This window comes from Vicugna pacos, chromosome 5 (assembly GCF_048564905.1).
Source record: "Vicugna pacos chromosome 5, VicPac4, whole genome shotgun sequence".
Taxonomy (NCBI): Eukaryota; Metazoa; Chordata; class Mammalia; order Artiodactyla; family Camelidae; genus Vicugna; species Vicugna pacos.
Genome location: NC_132991.1, coordinates 49,174,015 through 49,195,231, shown reverse-complemented (window position 1 = coordinate 49,195,231; position 21,217 = coordinate 49,174,015). Strand labels below are relative to the sequence as shown.

At 38.6% G+C, this 21,217-nt stretch overlaps 1 protein-coding gene across 1 annotated transcript in view; it reads left to right on the top strand.

Moving 5' to 3' along the window:
- Positions 1–21,217, top strand: part of PDE11A (phosphodiesterase 11A) — a 359,091-nt gene that overhangs the window by 208,428 nt on the left and 129,446 nt on the right. The window contains exons 7-9 of the mRNA XM_006210208.4: positions 1,908–1,983; positions 3,153–3,220; positions 4,161–4,253. Of these exons, the coding sequence (XP_006210270.2) occupies positions 1,908–1,983; positions 3,153–3,220; positions 4,161–4,253 (237 nt within the window). The remainder of the gene's footprint in view (positions 1–1,907; positions 1,984–3,152; positions 3,221–4,160; positions 4,254–21,217) is intronic.

Genomic DNA, 21,217 nt, shown 5'->3' with positions numbered 1-21,217 from the left:
TCTCTTTCCAGAATGGTTGTAGCAATGTGTCCACACATTAGGATCGCTGTAAAGCCTGAGGTGAAGAGTATGAGCTTTGGTGTTCATTTCCATCCCTCTGGCTGACCCCACCTCCTTCTTCCTGCCCTAAATAATGTGTCTGCTCAGGTTCGATTTTTTTATCTTTTTTGTCTTTTTATTTAACAAGTTCTCTCTTGGTGATTTTACTCACTCGGTTAATACCAGAGGCTGACGACTCCTTCCCTCCTACCGGCCAGTTGCCCTCTCAGCTGTAGCGTGTGTCAGCTTGAGCTCAGAATCATTTCCCTCCTCCTTCTACGTTCTGGCCTCAAGGAGCTCCACTACCCTTACTCAAACCAGAAACCTCAATGTTAAATTTGGTAGGGACAGGAGAACACATACTCCCACCTCCCTAAAATAAAAATTCTCTTGGGGAACTATAATAATTTTCGGTAAACAGAATTCTCTTTTCTTTCACTGACAAACAGCCCAAGGTTTGTTTTTCTCACCATCAGCCTCTCAGGCTCTCTCCTTGTGTCTCTCACTCACTGAGTGTTGCCTTTCTTCTTGCACTCTCTGACCTCTCCCTTCTGCTCCTTCAGATTTCCTAAGAGAGCTTAGACGGGTATGGTCATCCGGGAGCTGGCAGAGGCAATTGTGCCTACTGCTCGGTGCTGGCAAGGGACCACACCCAAAACGAAACACACCCAGCCATCCTGGTGCTGATCTGGCCAGCCCAAGTCTATAGAGTATATCTCCCAGATCTCTCTCAAATTTTTCCTCCTCTTTGTGCTCATAGCATCGCTGTAATTCAGACTCACTCCTTGGGGAGAGGTAGAAAATCACTTTGTCCTTTTGGAAGGTAACTTTGATGGATGTGTTTGTTCTTGCCTGACTTCCTTTGAATCATTTTCTCCCCTTTCAAGGCAGTTAATTTCTCTAAGTCTTATCTGATAAGAGAAGATGTTAACAGTACCTACCCTGTAGGGTTGTTTTAATGAGTATATGCAATAATGCACGTGAAATTGCTAACTGGGTGTCTGAGATCAAGTGAACATCCAATAAATGTTAGCTTGTCATCATCATTGTCACCCTCGCCTTCGAAGACCCAGTATGAAGAAGTGAAAACTGCTCCTGATTTCTCTAAACACAGTCAGTTGCTGGCTTTTCAATAGTGTTTGAACATTCTTTAGTTGGACACTTATTTTATCTTAACTACTTCTGGCTGTGAACTACTCAAGGGTAGTAACTGTTTGAATTCATTTTTATATCCTTGACATCCAGCAGTGTGTCTGGTGCATCAGAGGTGCTGATAATTATACATTTATGTTTCAAATATATCATCTCCTGATAATGTGTTAGGGTACAGAAAGATCTTTGAATCGCTACATTTATCTTATATTTTGCAACTTCAATTTTTGTATATGATTTTACTACATAATAAATTAGTGATGTTAAAATAAAGAGTATTAAAAGTAAATATACAGATAGTAGCATTATAAGCTCAAACATTTTTACTAACAGATGTGCTCAATCAAAAAGGAATACTGGCCAAGTGTTTCAATAAAATGCTTTAAATACTCAGAGCAGAAACGATTGCCAGAATGGTGGTGTAATTGTGATCAAGATAGTTTCACTACATCCAGCCCTCTTTAGCTGCAGGGCTTGGAGGAGGTAGTGTCGGCATGGGGCGCTTTGGTTGCTTTGTATTTGGTTAGGGCTTGATTTCCTTGGGATGTTTGTTGTGATGTTTTAAATGAAAACAGGCAGGTGAGTGTATGTATTAAAAATTAGGTTATAATATGTCTTTTTTAAAGGTATTTTAAAATATCTGTTATGAAGAGTGGTAAGCTATAAGTCAAAAATGAGTAGATAATATTTAATTTTAACTAATTACTTTCTTCTAGGCTGACCAGATATCTGGTTTTCACATAAGATCTGTTCTCTGTGTACCTATTTGGAATAGCAACCACCAAATAATTGGTAAGACGTTATCTAAATAGAAAGAAATACAAATTTACTTTCAATTGCATCCATGTCTTTTATATATGTTCCCCTTTTTATGTCCAGGACTCATCAACTTATGTCTCATAGTCTTATATAATCTCACAGGTGCAGACTGCTGATGAAACAGTATTAATCAGAGCAATGTACAAAAATTTATTCTTTTAAATAAGAACCAATCATTTTGCATGCTTTAGAATTACAGTTATTTTTTTTTTTTGTGCTAAATAGGGACAGAAAGGAATGGTTTTCAAGATTGTTGAGTTTTTCTGGTTGGACTTGTGAGCCTCAATAGTCATGCCCAAAACATCTGGTATGATGCTGGAAATGAACTTTGCAAAGAGGACACACACATATTAAGTTTGTTAGAACTAGTTGAACCCCATTGGTAGCAGGCAACAAAACTAACCTTGCTTTGAAGGTTAACTGTAACATAATTACTAACATTTCTTGAATGTTCCCTCCATGTGGAGCAATATGCTTTACAAACATTCAAACTTACCTCATTTAATCTTCATAACCTTCTGAGATAGTTAACATTTCAATCCCCTTTTTGCCAATGAGGAAATTCAGTGTTAAAAAAAGTTAACTTGCCCAAAGTAACACCACTGATAGTGGAGTTGAAATTCGAATCAAGACAGTTGTAACTCTGAGCCTCTGTTCTTAATCACTATGCCATGCTGCCATACTGTATTTCAGATAACTGAAAAAAAATTTTAAGTATATATATATGTATATATATTTGTATGTATATACACACCAAGTTATAGATATTCAGGTGTATATATATATATGTTTATGTGTATATGTAACTGTATATGTATATGTGTATGTGTGTTTATGTGCAAGATATATCAGTTATTGTGCACAGTCATCCTGAAAACCATTTTCAGAGAATCTGATGGATGCCTGGTAGAACTCCAGGCTCCACTGAGACCTAACCTGGATATCAGAGCCTGGAAAATAGTGCATATCCCTGTGCACCTCAGATCTGCTCTCATGGAGGCAGCAGGTGTTAGAGCAGCCAAGGATTGAACTGATTGTCTGCACTTACTTAGAGGAGGCACAGAGACAGCTGGGGCTTACAGATTGTAGTGACAAGGCGTCCAGTGCTGAAAATGACCACATATCCCAATCTCTTTTCACAGGAGTGGCTCAAGTGTTAAACAGACTTGATGGGAAACCTTTCGATGATGCGGATCAACGACTTTTTGAGGTAAGAAAATAAATTTGTGAACCAGGGCTCGTAGCTGAGTCATCAATAGTCTCCTGGTTAAAGCGTGCCCACATTAATAAGGATAAATAATTATCAGTTAACAATTGTTAATCATTATACTTTGACAGTGTGATGAAATTTAAAGGAAGATTTAAAGCATATATCAGTGTTTAGGTAAGATATTATTCTCTTTTTCATCAATTAGATTATGTTTCCTAATTATTTTTATCTTAATTTTATTACAGAATTGACTTGCCTCCCTTTTCTCTCCAAAGTGTTAATTGTCTTATCCTTGTCTTACTCACGTGTTCAGACTTGAGACCGCTAGGCTGCTCTGCCAGGTGTATTGCCATCACCTTTCTTATGTTCACAAGCTTCTGTTTACTCCAGTCTGCCCCCTAGTGGGAGAGGTTAGCCTTGACCAGGCTTCCTAGCAGACTGTACCAGTAGCCAACATGAAAACCCCGTGATTATTTTTCTCAACCCGAGAATACATCATGGCTTCTTTACTGAGTCTAAATCAATCCTCTATCTCCTTAATATTTACTTTATAGATATACTCACTTGATTTCTTTACCAGAATATTTCATAGCCTAGCTACCGGAAGAGGTGGCTTTTGGTTAAACATCAAATTATGAAAATCAGCTCACAATCTAAATAAATTAAGAACACATTTAAATGGACCATGTGTTTTTAAATGTGTAAATGATTTATTTAAAATGACATTAAATTAATAATTTTTCTCGTGTGCAATGTGATCTATAAAGTTGTTTCACGACAATAGTAATTAAGAATTTTAATATGGGTATTTCCCCAAGGCCTCCCCATGTGTACAATAAAATTATATTTTCAGGCCCATCCCTGATGACTGCCTGCTTTCATATTAGATTATTCCAATGAGTTATTCCAGTTTTTAATTAGTGAGTGTTCTATTTTCTAGGCTTTTGTCATCTTTTGTGGACTTGGCATCAACAATACAATTATGTATGATCAAGTGAAGAAATCGTGGGCCAAGCAGTCCGTGGCTCTTGATGTAAGTGTAGTATTTACATCAGAATTTATGCTAAAAGCCCTCATTTTATAAGGGGGGAAAAGTCCTTGTTATGGGGCTTAATTTCTTAATTTTTAATTATCTATTCATTGGGTTTTAATCACTTTAGAGTCATAGATTTAAATTTGATGAAAGCTAAATATTCTCCCTAGAAAAATGCACATATACACACAGCTTTACATATAATTCTGGGAAGTTCACAGATTCCATGAAGCCCAGTCATATATGTTGGACATTTAAATACAGGTTTTAAATATTAGGTTTATTAAAAGTGATGACCCAAAAATAGTTTGTCAAGATTTAAATTGTATTACGAACACATTTTGAATATGCATAGAGATTCTAGAAATTCACAACTTTTCATACCATAAGAAAAAACCTTGCTATAGAAATATGGTACCCAGATGGGGGCTCTCATCCTACCGTTACCCAGCTGCCCCTACAAAGGCACACACATTCCACCGAGAACTCTGACCTATTTCTCATGCCTGCACTGAATCTCCTCTCAGGCCCACCAAGTTACAGAAGAACAGTTCTTATCTCCCCTGAATCCCAACTTGTTTTGACCCAAGACCTATTTTTTTCCAACTTCTAGTCTAGCTATTACCAAATATTTTATTTATATCTATGAAATATTTATTAAGTAGGGCAGATGACATGTCAATGTCTAGGTAATGTTATACAGAGCAGTGGCATATAATACACGTACGCAGTCGTCAAAACATTTCATGTACCATGTGAGACATTGGTAGAAAGAGAAAACCAAGGAAGAGGGTAAGTAGGTGAGCCATTGGTACCTGCAGAACTCTGACTGGAAGCTTAGAAGATGTAAAGTTAATAGTCATCTGTCTATATATTCTTTTCTCCTAAACAGACCGTGAAACCTGGAAGCAACAGGGAGTTTTATCTTTTTTTGCAGTCCTATTCCCAGAGCCTAGCAGGGTGCTTAGCACACAAGAGGTGTTTATTGAATGGTTTTGGATTGAATGATTCAAATGGAGGGAGAGAAAGAAGGAGGGAGGAAAGAACAGAGAAAGGGATTTTTGTTTTACTCTCCTTCCAAAGTAGTCCTGCTTTGTTTATATGTAACATCTTTACAGTAAGGAATAAACACAGTATCTATAGGATGAATGAATACATAGGTGAACTGTAAACATGCAACCAGCCAACGAGAATCACTAGTAGAGCATTAAGGTCTGTGTGCAGAACTGTTTTCCGATACTACCTCTGTCACCTCAATTGTGAGAATTAAATGAGATGATGCACGTGAAGATTTTAGTAGGCAGTCAGTAAAATTATTGCAGCAACAGCAATCACTATAATATTACTTGTCATTATATATTTATCACTGAGAAGTCATCATTGGGAGATTTGGAATTTGGAACAGCAAATGTTGTCATATCTCCTTGGCCATCATCAAATTTGGATCTCCAGAGTGTTGCTTCATCCACTATTTCTGAGTCTCTGCAACTATGAAAAGGAGGACGCACTATACACTAGCCCCACCTAAACTCTACTTCATGTTGCCATGGTAGAATTTTCCCTCTCTCTCTTGGGCTAAAATAACTGGATTGAAGCATGAATGGCCATTTACCAATGAATGTCGGCACTCTCACTGGTACCACTTCTTAATACACACTCCGCCCCAAGGACCTCAGTTCCCATTACCTAGAAAGTGCTGATGTAGTCACAGTCCCCTTACCCATGAATTGGTCGTTTGGGTTCATAGTGAACACACTCTGGTTTGTGTAGCTCACATATGGACTTCTGTCCATAGACACAAAAATTATTATTGATACACCCAAATTTTCAGCTCAGCTCTGAGCCTTGTGACAGTCTCACCTTTCAGAAGCTGACTTATATGTGCGGAGTTGTATGCTCTGTGTACTTTATTTTGTGCTAGTGTCAAAAGTGGCATTCCCAGTCAGAATGATGGTGTTGCCATATTGGTTTTGTCCCTCCCACCTCCATTCAACTCCTATCTCACCAGATACCAAGTTCTCAACCTAATAATCAGGTTCCCTCCACCTCACTCCTGGGCCTAAGGATCCATCTGCAAGAATATCTGGAAGGATTTCTTATCTCAGGACTTTGATGAAGACAAAAAATAATTTGTTGAGCGCTAACAAACCCAAACTCTGGAATGAGATCTGCATATTCTAGAGTATACATTAACTTCTGAATGAATCTATATTTTAAGTTTATGTATTTGTAAATATTACACATGAATATGAATTATGTAATATTTATGTAAATATTTTATTAAAATTATATATGTATGTATTTATAACCAGTATAGTCCAGTGAAGGATTTAAGGTACACTAGAGGAAAATGTAGCGAACATTTTTAAAGGTAAAATAATAAAAATCGCAGAAGCAAGAGAGAGAAGATGAGAGTGCATGTGAGCAAGCGGGGGTGTACAGAGCCACACACGGTGCTGTCTTTGTGTTAGCCCCGCCCCTCCTCTCCACGGACCGGGCTAACCAAGGGAAGATTCCCCACTTGCTCTGGTCAGGTTCCTCTTGTGTTGTCTCATTTTTGCTTATTCTCTTCAGTTTTTATCCTACTTGAACTTGTCCCCAGAAGATCTATGTCTAAGTGTAGCTTTCTCATTTCCATAATTTTCTTGCAATGTATTTTTCTTAGTTGGTAACAAGAGTGGAGTGAAATAATGCATCCCACTGCCTCTGGTGACAATAACCACCCGAGAAGGCTTTCCCTCCCCAGAAAAGGAGCACGTAGCTCCTGGCCCAGAGAGGTAATGTGAATACATCCCTTCCTGTGCGCTCCTGAGACTCTTGAGAGACAGCACAACATTCTTTTTTGTCTTTTAAAAATCCTTTTCCGTAAGCATTTTAAATAAAAATACCCTTTTGATGCATCCTCTGGAAGTAAACATCCTCCAGATGAATTCTCTGGGAAGACTAATTCTCACAAGTGCTCCCTGCAAATGTTCAGAGTTCAGTAGAGGTACACTTTTTAAAAACTGAAGTATAGTTGATTTACAATGTTGTGCTAGTTTCTGGTGTAGCATGGTGATTCAGTTATACATATATATATATATATTCTTTTTCATATTCTTTTTCATTATAGGTTATTGCAAGCTATTGAATATAGTTCCCTGTGCTATACAGTAGTAGGTCCTTGTTGTTTATCTAGTCTGTGTATAGTAGTTTGTATCTGCTAATCCTAAACTCCCAATTTATCCCTCCTGTGTCTTCCCCTTTGGTAACCATAAGTTTGTTTTCTACATCTGTGAGTCTGTTTCTGTTTTGTAAATAAGTTCATTTGTGTCATTTTTCTTAGATTCTGCATATAAGTGGTATCATGTGCTATTTGTCTTTCTCTGTCTGACTTACTTTACTTAGCATGACAATCTCTGGGTCCAACCATTTTCCTGCAAATGGCATTATTTCATTCTTGTTTATGGCTGAGTAATATTCCATCATATATGTATATACCATCATGGATATATGTGTATACCATATATGTATATATGATATTCCATTATATATCTAGATAGACCACAACTTCTTTATCCATTCATCTGTAGATGGATATTTAGGTTTCTTCCATGTCTTGGTTATTGTGAATGGTGCTGCTATGAATATTGGGGTGCATGTATCTTTTCAAATTGGAGTTTTCTCTGGATATATGCCCAGAATTGGAATTGCTGGATCATATGATAAGTCTGTTTTCAGTTTTTTAAGGAAACTCCATACTATTTTCCACAGTTTGTAAACTGGCTGCACCAGTTTACATTCTCACCAACAGTTTAGGAAGATTCTCTTTTCTCCACACCCACTAGAGGTATGCTTTTACTGCAGGCCTTGGGCCACATCAATTTCCCCTGCAGAAGGAGGTTGCGGGCTTTATCTAAGTGAAAGGCAGTGTAGGGAGATTTAAAGCCTTGTCTTTGGCATTAGTCTGATCAGTGTAGTTAGGATTGAATCCTGGTTTAGTAGCTGTTGATCTTGGGCAAGCTACTTACCCTCTCAACCTAGCTTTTTCATATGTTAAATGGGTATAGGAAGAAAGGGGTTTTCACAGTTAAATAAAATTAAGCAGGGACCGTGTTTAGAGAGAATGTGTAGCTAGTTAGCTGTTTCGTTAACCAGAGCACTTGCTGTCCCTAATCAGCTCTGAGTCCTGTCTGCTCAGCTGAAGATTTGCTGTAACTGCTGATTGAAGGGCTGGGGAAGAGTTGTAATTTTTTGCCCCTTTTATCAGGAAGATCATTTCCTGCTTTGAAGTGTGAGCTGAAAACAAATCCTTCATTCCCTACTTCCTTGACAAAATTCCCCATGTCAAAAACAGCATGTATTCTGTAGGTCTTCAAAAACAGCATGTAGGTCGTTGAAAGCTGTACCCGTCCAAGGGCCAAGCCTCCCACAAAAGACTTACCATGCTAGGGAGCCCCTTCACACACTGGCAGTTTCAGCTCATTTTAGTTTAGTCCACAAATGGTAAAAAATAGAAATATAAACATACAAAATATTTTCTACTTTTTTGGCCTTTAGAAAAAATGAAGTGACTAATACCTTCTCTGGATTTTGCTCAACAATTGAATTGTAAACACAATTATTTTGATGATTGCTTTTCTTAATTTCTCATAATTTAGTGATGTAGTTCTTTTGTTAAATTCTTTTCTTCCTAAATATAGAAAATTAATACTCTAAGGCTGTTAGAGAGCAGAGATGCTCTTAAAGCTGAATAACAGAACAAAGAAAGGAATTTGTTATCATTTTTAATAACTTTACTTCTATGATCCTGATTTCCATTTGGCATGAGCAGCAGAAATTTTACGAGAAAGATGTGTGTTCATGTTTTCTGATGGTAAAGATCCTAGGATACAAGGGAGAAAACTTTACCTGTAAGCCTAGAATACAGAGAAAATACAATACAAATGTAGATGTATACTATTACTTCTTCACTTTAAACACCGGGAATTGTCCTTTGGGGTGTCTTTCATAGATACTGCAAATGAAGCCTTACCTAACACTGATGAGAAATTTTCCAGGAAACATAAGTCAGTGTATTAAGAGATACCTTATACACCTTTATGATCAGAAGAGGGAAGGAATGAAGGTCAAACAGAGGATGTGGAAAGGGCATATGCAATCAGGAGCCAAGCCCCATTTATTCTACCTCCCAAAAGCCTCTCCCATCCATTTCCTCCTTTCCAATTGCCACAGCAACCAGCCTACTTATGGGCTTCATTACCTCTTGACTGAGCAATTGTAACAGGCTTCTATTTGTTCTTCCTGAACCATATTTTAGATTGCATCACTCACCCACTCAGAGACCTTAAATCACTCCCCCATGGCCTATCAAAGTACAAACTTCTGGCCTTTGAAGCCCTTGGAAATCTCATACCAAACTGTCTTCCTGCCCCTGGCTCTCATTTCTCCTCTTAGCATATTCGACACTAATTACAAACTCAACTACATTAGAGTTTACAAATCAGCCACCTGCTTCTCTGCCATCTGATTTTTGCTCTAACATCCTCTCCACTTTAGTTATTCTGTTCCAATTATGTCATCTCCCCTCAAAATTGTCCCATCGCTCAAAGCTTGATTTAAATGCAATCTTCTCTATATAAAGCGTCTAATCTCATGGTTATTTGTTCCTCTCTTTGCCCTAAATTACAGCTAATGGCGAGTCTGTATGTTTTCTTTTGCTAGAACATATGTGTATCAAAGTATGTGATCATGTTTTAACTTTTATTCCTTTCAATGTTTCATATATAGTGGTACTCCATAAGTGTACTGAATAAATGAATGGATGTAGCCACAAATAATTATCTTGGTCTGCCACATCAGCATTCCAGAAGGGAAAAACTAGGGCTGTGATGGAGGAGCCGGCAGTCACTTGAATGACAGTCTTGCTGGCCATGGGTTGGCGTGGCATCACCTCTGTATTCCCTTCCCCCTTTCTAAGTCCTGAATAGAAAATTGTTATTTTTTTATTTTGGGGTGGGACCTCTTCCCAGATACCAGGTCCCCTGGGGTATTTCCAGTAGATGATGATTAAGGGACCAGTTTGGCTTCCTGAAGGTAAGGAAGAAAGAGAGAACTGAAAGAGAGAATTCTCCACGAGGAATCTCCTAAGCGCCAGGGAGAGAATGCTCTTCAGCTGGCTGCCTGAAAAAGTTAGACTCATAGGATGTCAGCAGAATGTCATTTTATTTTTTCTCACCTTTCTTCCTTTAAACCCACTCTGTTGAGTCAGTCTTCCTCACTCCTGGGTGAACTCTGGCGGATTCCATGGGTCTTCTAACATACTCAGGTGTTAGTCTCTGAGCTTTTTCCTTTACCCAGGATTAGAAGCCTGTGGTTAGAAGAATGTCCTAGTGGGCTTTTTTATTCTCCACCTCCTCCCCCAAGACAGGTGCAGGGAGCAAGAGGGAGATCAGATGAAAGGGCAGAGCCTCACGTGACTGATGCTGTCCTAACTTGGTTTCAGGGCCCTCTGTATCCAACACCAACATTCTCTTTTTTTCATGAGTTGCTTTTATAAATTCTTCAGAGAACTCCCAGGGCTAGCAGTATCCTGATGGCAATCCCCGATGTGGGTTTGCCTCTCCTGACCAACAGGTTACAATCCATTCTCAGCCCCTGGCTTCCAGTGGCCCATCCAGACCTTCCTCTATGAGGATCAGCTCACTCTTCCAGGAAGTCCTCCTGGTCAGGGTCTGTCTTTGTTCCTTTCCTTTTTTTTAATTATGATAAAATAGACACAGCACAGCATTGTTGTCAACCATCATCACCATCCATCTCCAGGACCCTTTCATCTTCTCAAGCTGAAACTCTGTGCCCATCAAACATACTCATTCTTCCTTCCACCTAGCCTATAGCAACCACCATTCTACTTGGTGTCTCTGAATTTGGCTGTTCTAGATAGCTCACGTAAGTGGAATCATACAGTACTTGTCATTTTGTTACTGGCTTATTGCATAACGTCTTCAAGATTCACCCGTGTTGTAGCATGTGTCAGACTTTTCTTCCTTCTTAAGGCTGATTAATATTCCATTCTAAGTATACATGACATTTTGTTCATCCATTCATCCTTGATAGAGACTTGGATTGCTTCAAAGTCCTTTTAAGCCTGGATATCTTTCATGAGTTCATTTGGTTCATGGGAAAACTCACACATCTTCAACCATTAGATTGAAATGCAAGTTGTCCTCAAAGCAGTTCTCTCTTCCTGCCCAATTAACTGTTAGAATGTTTAGGCATGAATCAGGTGCCTATCTCTGTTCCCACACTACACCCTGGGGAAATACGTGTTAGGCTCTCTGGAAGAGACCCTCAGGAAACGCTAAGAAATTCTCAGTATGGGGCTTTCTCATGAACTGTTATGCTTTGTACACGAGGCAGAGTCGGGAAACAAGCACCTTAACTTGGAGGAGGCAGAATTACTTGGGCACATCTTCTTTCCCAGTCCTGCATAGGAGGCTTGGGGGGCCTCGCACTCCCTTTAAAACGTCATGTCTGTTAGTCTCAACTAGAAACTCAGACAGAGTCTCATATAAATATCCTGTTTTGTCTACCAAAATGATTTTTTCCAGACCAAGTTACTGTTAGCCCATGATCCAATGATTGTCCAAATGGTAGGTGTCAGCCCTGGGAAGACCCATGTTTATTTGTAGGTACAGCGGATACAGGTTATCACTTACAAAGCCAAATACAACGCACCAGCAGAAATGGAATCGTTCCCACTTGTAAATTCTTCTTTACTGAAAACATGCTGGATTATGTAAACATTTCTTTTCGAGAAAGGGGGAAAAAAAAAAGGAAACACCAATGAATTACTTTCTTGAAATAGTTATGTGGTAATTAGTTCCCCATTGTAGCCACCACTACATCATAAATTACTTTTTAAAAAAAGCTTTGGTAGCTGTTCTCTGTGAAAATTCTAGGCTCTTATTGAGCTGATTTACAAATGTGTGATCAAATTGTGGCTTTTAAAAAGGCTCTAAGAAAATAATCATGCCAGATTTCTTGAGCTGCTTCTTTGGATGGCACAGGAAAGACCAACTAAACAGGGGGTGTGGGCTTCAGCTTTTCACTTGCTCCTTTCTGTTGTGCAGAGAAAGGTCTCCCAGTGACGTGCTGATTGGGCTTTTGGGGGTCTAGCATAGCCCACACATTAGCGTCCGCAGGGGTGCTTTCAAAACATATTGATGCCTGGACCCTTTTCTAAACTAATTGGATCAACATCTTTGGAAGTAGAGACTGAGCACATGTAAAAAGTTCTCCTGGTGAGTCTGAGGCACAGTGCAAAGCAAGAACCATTGGTATAGAGTGATGTATTTGGTAATTTCTCCAAGTTTTTGTTTCACAAAAGGCAAACACATTATTGGTATTAGTACTTCCTTTATACATATTTGTTGAATTAGGTTGAAGATGGTAGATGAAATGAGATGGAGCTAGAGGGTGCCGTCTCCTCCCTGCTTTAACTTTTTTTATTTGCCTGTTTTTTGGAGGTTTTTTGGGGGGGTAGGGGATTGGGTTTGTTTGTTTGGTTGGTTGGTTTTGACAGAGGTATTGGGAATTAAATCCAGGACCTCATGCATGCTAGGCATGCACTCTACCACTGAGCTATAACCCACACCCCACACACACACTCCTCCCTGCTTTAAATACTCGTTTATTCTTTGAATCCTAATGGCTTTCATTCTCACCTCGCTTTTGAGGAGTTATGTAGAAGGTTATCATCTAGAAGGTTACCTATGCTCAGTCTCCATTTTCTGTTCTTAACTTCTCTTACCTGCTCATGCTGTAGACTGATCATCCTGTCACAGAAAAGAAAGTAACCAGTCCACTCTGGTAATTAGCATGTAAATGTCTAGTGTATTTCATGGCCATAGGGGAGATCAGGATCAAAAGCAAAGATAGATGATCCTTAAAAACAAGGAACAGGGCAGCAATTTTAGTATTACCACAATCATCATGTAATTTACTAGGATTTTACAGATATCCATAATATATTCCACTTTCTTTAGTAAAAGGAGAAATAGATCTATTCCAGTGCCTAGAGTAGTATTTGACACATTGTAGGTCCTCAATAATTGTATGTTTATTTATACTATTCCTTTATAAATGAATGAACCTAATTTCATACCTAAGTAGATATCTACTTGGTATCTGAAGCATTTTGTGACTTGCTAACAGCTTCTGTAAGCACCTATTTTTGCAAATTTAGGACATAGTCTTGTGAAATAGCTATGAAAACTCTGATTGCCGGTTTATAATTTTGTAAATTAATTCTACAAATTCTAGGCAGCTGGCTCTGTGAGACATTCTTTGAGCTAGCACCGAGGAATTATATATATGTTTTTCTTTTGTCTCAGTAATGTCTGCTGTAGATAATTATGGTTGCAAAGTATTTTTTTAATCGTTTTGTTTGGAGGCTGATCAATTATAACCCTAGAAATTGTCCTGCTTTCCATGTTTTCTATTACTTCCTGCCTTGGCTTCAGTGACTATACCTAAGTAGTTCTTCTCTGGTCTTCCATTCTGAATCTCCTCTGTTGAGCCTCTTCGAAATATTCTTTAAGTTTGAGTCATCTGGCCTATTTGTTCCTATTTTCTCTCTACACACTCCCTGAGCAATTTCAGCTACTCATTTGGCTTCAACAGTCACATACAACCAGATGCCCCCCAATGTGTTTTCCTAGTTCACTCTTTCTCTCTCTTTGAAGCTTCAGACTTTTATTTCTGACTAACTCTTAGTTCCTGAATGTACCTCCAAAAGTTCAGACTTAACATATCTAACAATCTGTGTGCTTCAGTTCTAAACATTTTGACATGGTCTTTGATTTCCCTGCTGAAATGTCCCAACTGTTATCTTTGACTTTTCCTCTAAATTTTTAACTCATAGTTCTTCACAAGTTAGTTTAAATTCTTCATCTTTATTTCTAACATCAGGGGTGTCTGTGAGTCTGCCCCTATTGATTATTTCTTCTCTCAGGGATCACACTTTTCTGCTTCTTTGCCTGTCTTTATAAATATTTATTGTACATCTTGTGTAAAAGAACAAAAGTAGATACAAATTTTAATAGATACTGTTTGAGCTAAATAATTACTTATTGTTGTGTTCTCTTTTTCCTAGAAAGGATATGTGATATTTTTTGTGAGGCACCTAGAGTGAGGTGCTAATTTTTCAAATTCAACCATCCTTAGCTGAAAATAGGCCAAAGTTTTGTTCGTTTCAGTTTATTTCTGGTTTTCAAAAGAGATTATGAAGATCTTCTGGCTCATAATAAGGGAGCCATGCTTCTGGTTCATGAGACAGTGATGACAGTGGTTAAGGGACAAATAGTGAAGAAGAACCAGTTGATTTAAAAGCTCCAGCTGAATAAAACACCTTGGAAATGTCCTCCTCCTCCTTTTTTGTCTCACTGAAAGTTACTAACTTATTTATCAGTAAGGAAACTTCTTTTCAGCCCTAATGCCTTTGTTTCTACAGCAGATTCTAGGGGTGATAGCCTGGGTCTGTGCTGAGCTCTGGCAACACAATTGTTAATTCAGTCTGGTCTGAAGCAAATGCTGAGCCTGGCCAGTTGGTGCAGGCCAGTTACTCCACAGTGTGAGAGGGAACAGAGTTCTGTAGTGGGGCAGCCTTGCCCGAGCCTGTCTACTGCTCTGGTAAAATACTCAGCTGTGAAATCAGGTTTATAGTTGACTAAATAAGAAACTGGCTTTCACTCAGTATCTTACTCAGTATCCGGATGCCGAGTATCTTGATAGTGCCATGATACGGGGGAGCAGAGAGGGGATGCACCTTTCAAAAGGTAGTAAATCACACCTAGGAACCACCCGCTGGAACCAAGCCTGTAATGATTAGAAGAGATCGGAGCTACCTGTCTCCCATCTCCCCACTCCCCAGCCCTTCCCTGCACTGTGCTGAGTTTTTATATATGTGTGAAACTCCAGCCTGCTCATTCCAAACTCTGCCCACAGCCCCACAAACAGCCCCCACCCAGAGGAGGCCAAATCTGGAGAAGAAGCTCATGCGGGTCCTGGCAGTAGGCTCTGGCCCTGTGGGATGCCTGGGGAAATTCTGGGGTACCTGGAGCTTAGTCTGGGTGATCCCATGTACCTAGAACATCTGGGTAAACATGTCCCCTGGAACCCAGGGACTTTTCTCCCCAGGAGGGTGGACTGCAGCCCAAGAGGACCAGAGCTGAGCCCTTCATTCTGTGGGGCCTAGGCCCGGAACTCAGGTGCTCAGGGTCTGAAGCATCACAAAGATGGAGGCAAAGGCTGAGCACTTCTATGGTTCTGATCCTTTTCTCCTCAGATGGGGCTCGTTTTTCCATATCCCTGTGCATTGTCTCCACAGATCTCAGTCTCCACTTCCCCATCCTAGTCCAGGCACCATTCTCTTTCCCACCTCCAGTCCATCCTCCACAGCAACTGGGGTCATGTTCTACATGTAACAGGGATCTGTTTATCTAGGTTCAAGAATAGGCAAAAGTACATAATATACTAAGGGAGTGAATGCTCAAAGGTCAGAGAGGTGGCCACCTCTGGAGGAGGGTATAACTGAAGAGGAGTGCTGAAGGGGCTTCCCAGTCACAGTGACTAGAAAGCTGACCAGATTATGTCAGTGTCTTCCCATTGTCTACAATAAAATCCTTTATTGGCCTCCAAGGCCCTGGGTGGCCTCGCTTCTGCCCAGTGCCCCCTCCTCATCTCGGGTCTCCCCTGCCTTACTCACATTGCCCTTCCAGGCTACTTTGCCTTCTGCCCAAAATACCTTCCCTTTACCCCTTGTCCTGGCTAGCTCCTTTTAATTTTCTGGGTTTGGCTTAGAAAGGGAGTCTCTAACCCACTTTCCTGCCACCTCTTCACATTCTGCCCACCCACATTGTCTCTTTCAGTATTTTGCTAGTTGACTTTGTAGCAATTGTTTCCATGCATATGTTTGCCAGTTTAGTGTGTGTCTCTACTGCTAGAACAGAAGTTCCATTAAAACAGGGACCATGCGCATAGTGCTTGGCACAAATTAAGTCCTCAATAGATATTTCTTGATTGAGTGAATGGGCTAGATACCCCAGCTGCATGGATGCTGTTCCAGGGCTTACTCCCACAAATCTAATCTGATCTCTGTAGCTACCAATCTGGCCCAGACAGGTTAAAAATTGTCCTTTTTAAGTCTTACATTTGGACTTCCCTTTCCTCCATGGCAACCCTCCAGCTGCCCTTGTGGCCCCAGTCAATTTGACAGTGGCCCAGACTAGGCCCGGACCTTTTTTTCCAACTGAAGTATAGTTGATTTACAATGTTATGTTAGTTTCAAGTGTATAGCAAAGTGATTACATTATATATATATTCTTTTTCAGATTCTTTTCCACTATAGGTTATTACAAGATATTGGATATAATTCCCTGAGCTACACAGTAGGACCTCATTGTTTATCTATTTTATATATAGTGTGTGTGTATGTTAATCCCAAACTCCTAATTTATCCCTCCCCACACCCCTTTCCCCTTTGGTAACTATCCTTTGTTCTCAGTGTCTGTAAGTTTGTTTCTGGTTTGTAAATAAGTTCATTTGTAGCTTTTTGTTGTTTTTAGATTCCACATGTAAGTGATATCATATGATATTTATCTTTCTCTGTCTGACTTACTTCAGTTAGTATGATATTCTCTAGGTCCATCCATATCACTGCAAATGGCATTATTTCATTCCTTTTTATGGTTGAGTAATATTCCATTGTATATATATACCACATCTTCTTTACCCATCCATCTGTCAGTGGACATTTAGGTTGCTTCCATGTCTTGGCTATTGTAAGTAGTGCTGCTCTGAACACTGGGGTGCGCATATCTTTTTGAGTTAAAATTTTATTTGGATATATGCCCAACAATGAGATTGCTGGATCATATGGTGATTGTATTTTCAGCTTTTTAAGGAGCCTCCATAGTGGTTGCACCAAATTACATTTCTACCAATAGTATAGGAGGGTTCCTTTTTCTCCACAGCCTCTTCAGCATTTATTATTTGTAGACTTTTTAATGATGGCCATTCTCACTGGTGTGAGGTGATACCTCATTATAGTTTTGATTTGCATTAGTTTCTCTAATAATTAGCAATATTGAGCATCTTTTCATGTGCCTGTTGACCATCTGTATGTCTTATTTGGAGAAATGTCTATTTAGGTCTTTTGCCCATTGTTTGATTGGATTTTTTGTTTTTTGTTTTTTTGTGGGTTTTTTTTTTTAACGTTAAACTGTATGAGCTGTTTGCGTATTTTGGAAATTAATCCATTGTCAGTCTCATTGTTTGTAAATATTTTCTCCCATTCTGTAGGTTGTATTTTCACTTTTTTATAGTTTCTTTTGCTGTGCAAAAGCTTTTAAGTTTAATCAGGTCTCATTTGCTTATTTTTGCTTTTATTTCCATTATCCTAGGAGATGGATCAAAAAAACATATTGCTGTGATTTATGTCAAATGATTTTCTGCCTATGTTTTCCTCTAGAAGTTTTAGCATATCTAGTCTTACATTTAGGTCTTTAATCCATTTTGCATTTATTTTTGTATAAGATATTAGAGATTAGTCTAGTTTCATTCTTTTACATGTAGCTGTCCAGTTTTCCCAGCACCACTTACTGAAGAGACTATCTTTTCTCCATTGTATATTCTTACCTCCTTTGTCATAGATTAATTGACCATGGGTTTATTTCTGGGCTTTCTATCCTGTTCCGTTGATCCATGTGTCTGTTTTTATGCCAGTATCATACTGTTTTGATTACAGTAGCTTTGTAATGCAGTCTGAAGCCAGGGAGTGTGATTTGTCCAGCTGTGTTCTTCTTTCTCAAGATTGTTTTGGTTATTCAGGTTCTTTGTTTTTCCATACAAGTTTAAAAATATTTTGTTCCAGTTCTGTGAAAAATGCTATTGGTAATTTGATAGGGATTGCACTGAATCTGTATATTGCCCTGGGTAGTATGGGCCTGATTCTTTCTTATTCCTTTTACTCCAGAGGGCTCTCCCAGCAAAATCACACTGCTTCAAACAAAGTTCTCCAGGGTATTCCTGCATAATCAATGCAAATAAACAATGTAGCCCTCTCCCAAATCATCAACCACAATGATTATGCCTTATTGATTGTGTGAAAACCATGAGGGGAGAGGTATAGAAAAGAGACATATATAAATATTCAATAATGAGCTACTTGGAAGTATGGCATTAAGTGAAATCAAATTACCAGATATTTCAATTATAGACTTGAAAAAACATTGGCACATATTATAGTTGTTTTAGAAATAACAATAACTAATCCAGGTTGTTCAATTAGTCCAAAAGAATGCTATGTTCTCCTCTGTTGCTATTAACAAACAGGAAAATAAGGAAGCAAGGAGTTCATTAGAAAAGCATTTGTGAAACATTCATACATTTAATAACCTACATGATTAAGAAAAACAGCCTCACTTTAAAACGTAATGTGGGGAGTAATACAATTGTGAGAAAGTAACATTTATTTTGAAACAGTTATAAATTATAGTCCAGTATGCATATGTATAGAGTCATACTGAATCACACTAAGAAATAATCAAAAAACCCTTTTTATTTTAGGTATTAATGGCTGAGATCTTTTATTAGAGACTATTGAAAACTTTAAAAATTAGAAGAATTATTACCATCTACAACTTTTTCAAAAGGAATAGGCTGTTTTTTTTCACTCTAAGGACATCAAAATGATTGAAATTTGTAACAGTTCCTAAAATTATGGAACAGAAATAACCCAATCATAATTCTTCACTTATAATAATCTTCTTCTGTAGTTATCAGAATGTGTAGTCAAATCAACAATATTTAATGACTATATACTACATACATTATGTATGTTAAATATAAAGAATTTAATAAGGATATACTATAATTCCACATATTTAGAGAGCCTGCCTACCAAACACAACTCTTTGAAATACAGAAGAGAATCAGGAAGTAAGCAAAAGTTGAACAAACATCATAAAATTCATATACCAGAGCTCATATATTGGACTCCTTTGCTCTGATTTCAAAAACAATTCTAACACAACTTGCTGTTTGATTGCCTAACCCTTTGTGATAATCTTTAGAGTGCATCACCAAATATTTTTGATTCTTTGCCTTCTGAGCCCATGGTAGGGCTACACCTTCCAAAACTCCCTTGAAGTTAAGTGAAGCCATGCGACTTGCTCCAGCTAGTGAAATGTGAGTGGAAAATGCAGATATTTCCTGCCTTTTGCTGATGAGGAAGCTGAGACTCACACAGGTTAGGTAATTAAGCCAAAGTTACAAGGCTAGTGGAGCCAGGATTATGAGCTCTAGCAGTCTAACTCTAAAGCCCTGTGCCCAGCCAGCAAGCTATACTGCTTCCCAGTGTTGCTGTACTGTGTTGACAAGTTAAGAAAATGACTAAATGGAAGGAAATGGCCTGCCCTAAGAGTGCTGTAGATAATCCATAAAGCAGTTAATCCACATAAGCAAAATCAAGTACTACTACGAACCCCTACAGACAGAGAGAATGAGGATATTCTGTAAGCCAGTGCGATTCAAGGGTTGAATTCTGATTTCTGTGCTCAGAAATGCCAGAGAGTTGACCGACACGATGACATTATTTTAAACAGTATCTTTACCAAATTGCTTTCATAAGCCAAAGGGTTCTAAGCATATTAACTGAAACTAATTTCATAACATTTTTCATCTCCATTTCCAATGTAATTAAGAAATGAAAAGAAGTATAGTCATGAGAAGTGTGACTACAGCAAGGATTCACTGTATAGCAGAGGGAACTATATTCAATATCTTGTAATAACCTATAATGGAAAAGAATCTGAAAAAGAATATATATATATATAAACAACTGAATCACATTGCTATACATCTGAAACTAATACAATATTGTAAATCAACTGTACTTCAATTAAAAGAAAAAGTATAATTAGCAAAATAAAACTAAAGAAACATTTCTAACCCTCTTAAAAGAAACTATTGTGATTATACTGGGATTTGGGAGAAGACCCAGACAAACTTTGTCTTCTTTTTCTCTGCTCACTTCAACATCCAACTGGTAGCCTCTACTCTAATCCAGACTTTTTTAACCTGGACTCCATGGATGGGAATTAGAACAGTGGTTCTCACGGTGTGGTCCCCAGACCAGCAGCATCAGCATCACTTAGGAACTTGTTAGAAATACAAATTCTTAGGTCCCACCCCAGACATGTTGAACCAGGATCTTTGAAGGCAGGACCCAGCCATCTGTGTTCTGATGCATGCTGAAGTTTGAGAACCGCTGAGCTGATGAATGACTTAAGAGGCATATGAGTACTTCTGGAGTGTAACAAGGTGGGTGAAGTATTATCTAACTTAGCCACTGGAATTCTATGGGGAAATCCCATTCTGTATGAGAAAGGGAGAGAATTTTTTAATTTTACATTTGAAATGGAGAAAGAGGGTTTAAAAAGTAAAAGGGAAGATTATATTGGAGAGAAGCCAGAAAAATGAAAACAGGTTAAGGTTTATGAGGTTAATGGTCAGTGAAATGCCCTGTCAATGGAAAGACCAAGAGACATTTTGAGAACTATGAGGCTGACATTTTATTTGAAATGATGAAATGCCATCATTTGTTTTTCAAAAAGGAAGAAAGAGAAAGAGAGAGAAAAAGAGAGGAAAGAGAGGAAGGAGAGAGAGGAAGGAGGGAGGGACAGAGGGAAGGAAGAAGGAAGAAAGGGAAGGAGGGAAAAAACAAGAAAAGAAAACCTTCTTCAAGATCTCCTAAAGTCATGAATGCTTGATGTGAGAGGACCTTTTGTAGAAATTGAAGAGAGAGTTGAATTTCGCATATTGGTATGACGATTATAGCAGATATAGTACAAGAATACATGAGAACTTGAAGGCCAAGGTAAAAATATAAACCTGCCAGGAATGTGTAGATATTTTGAAAAAGG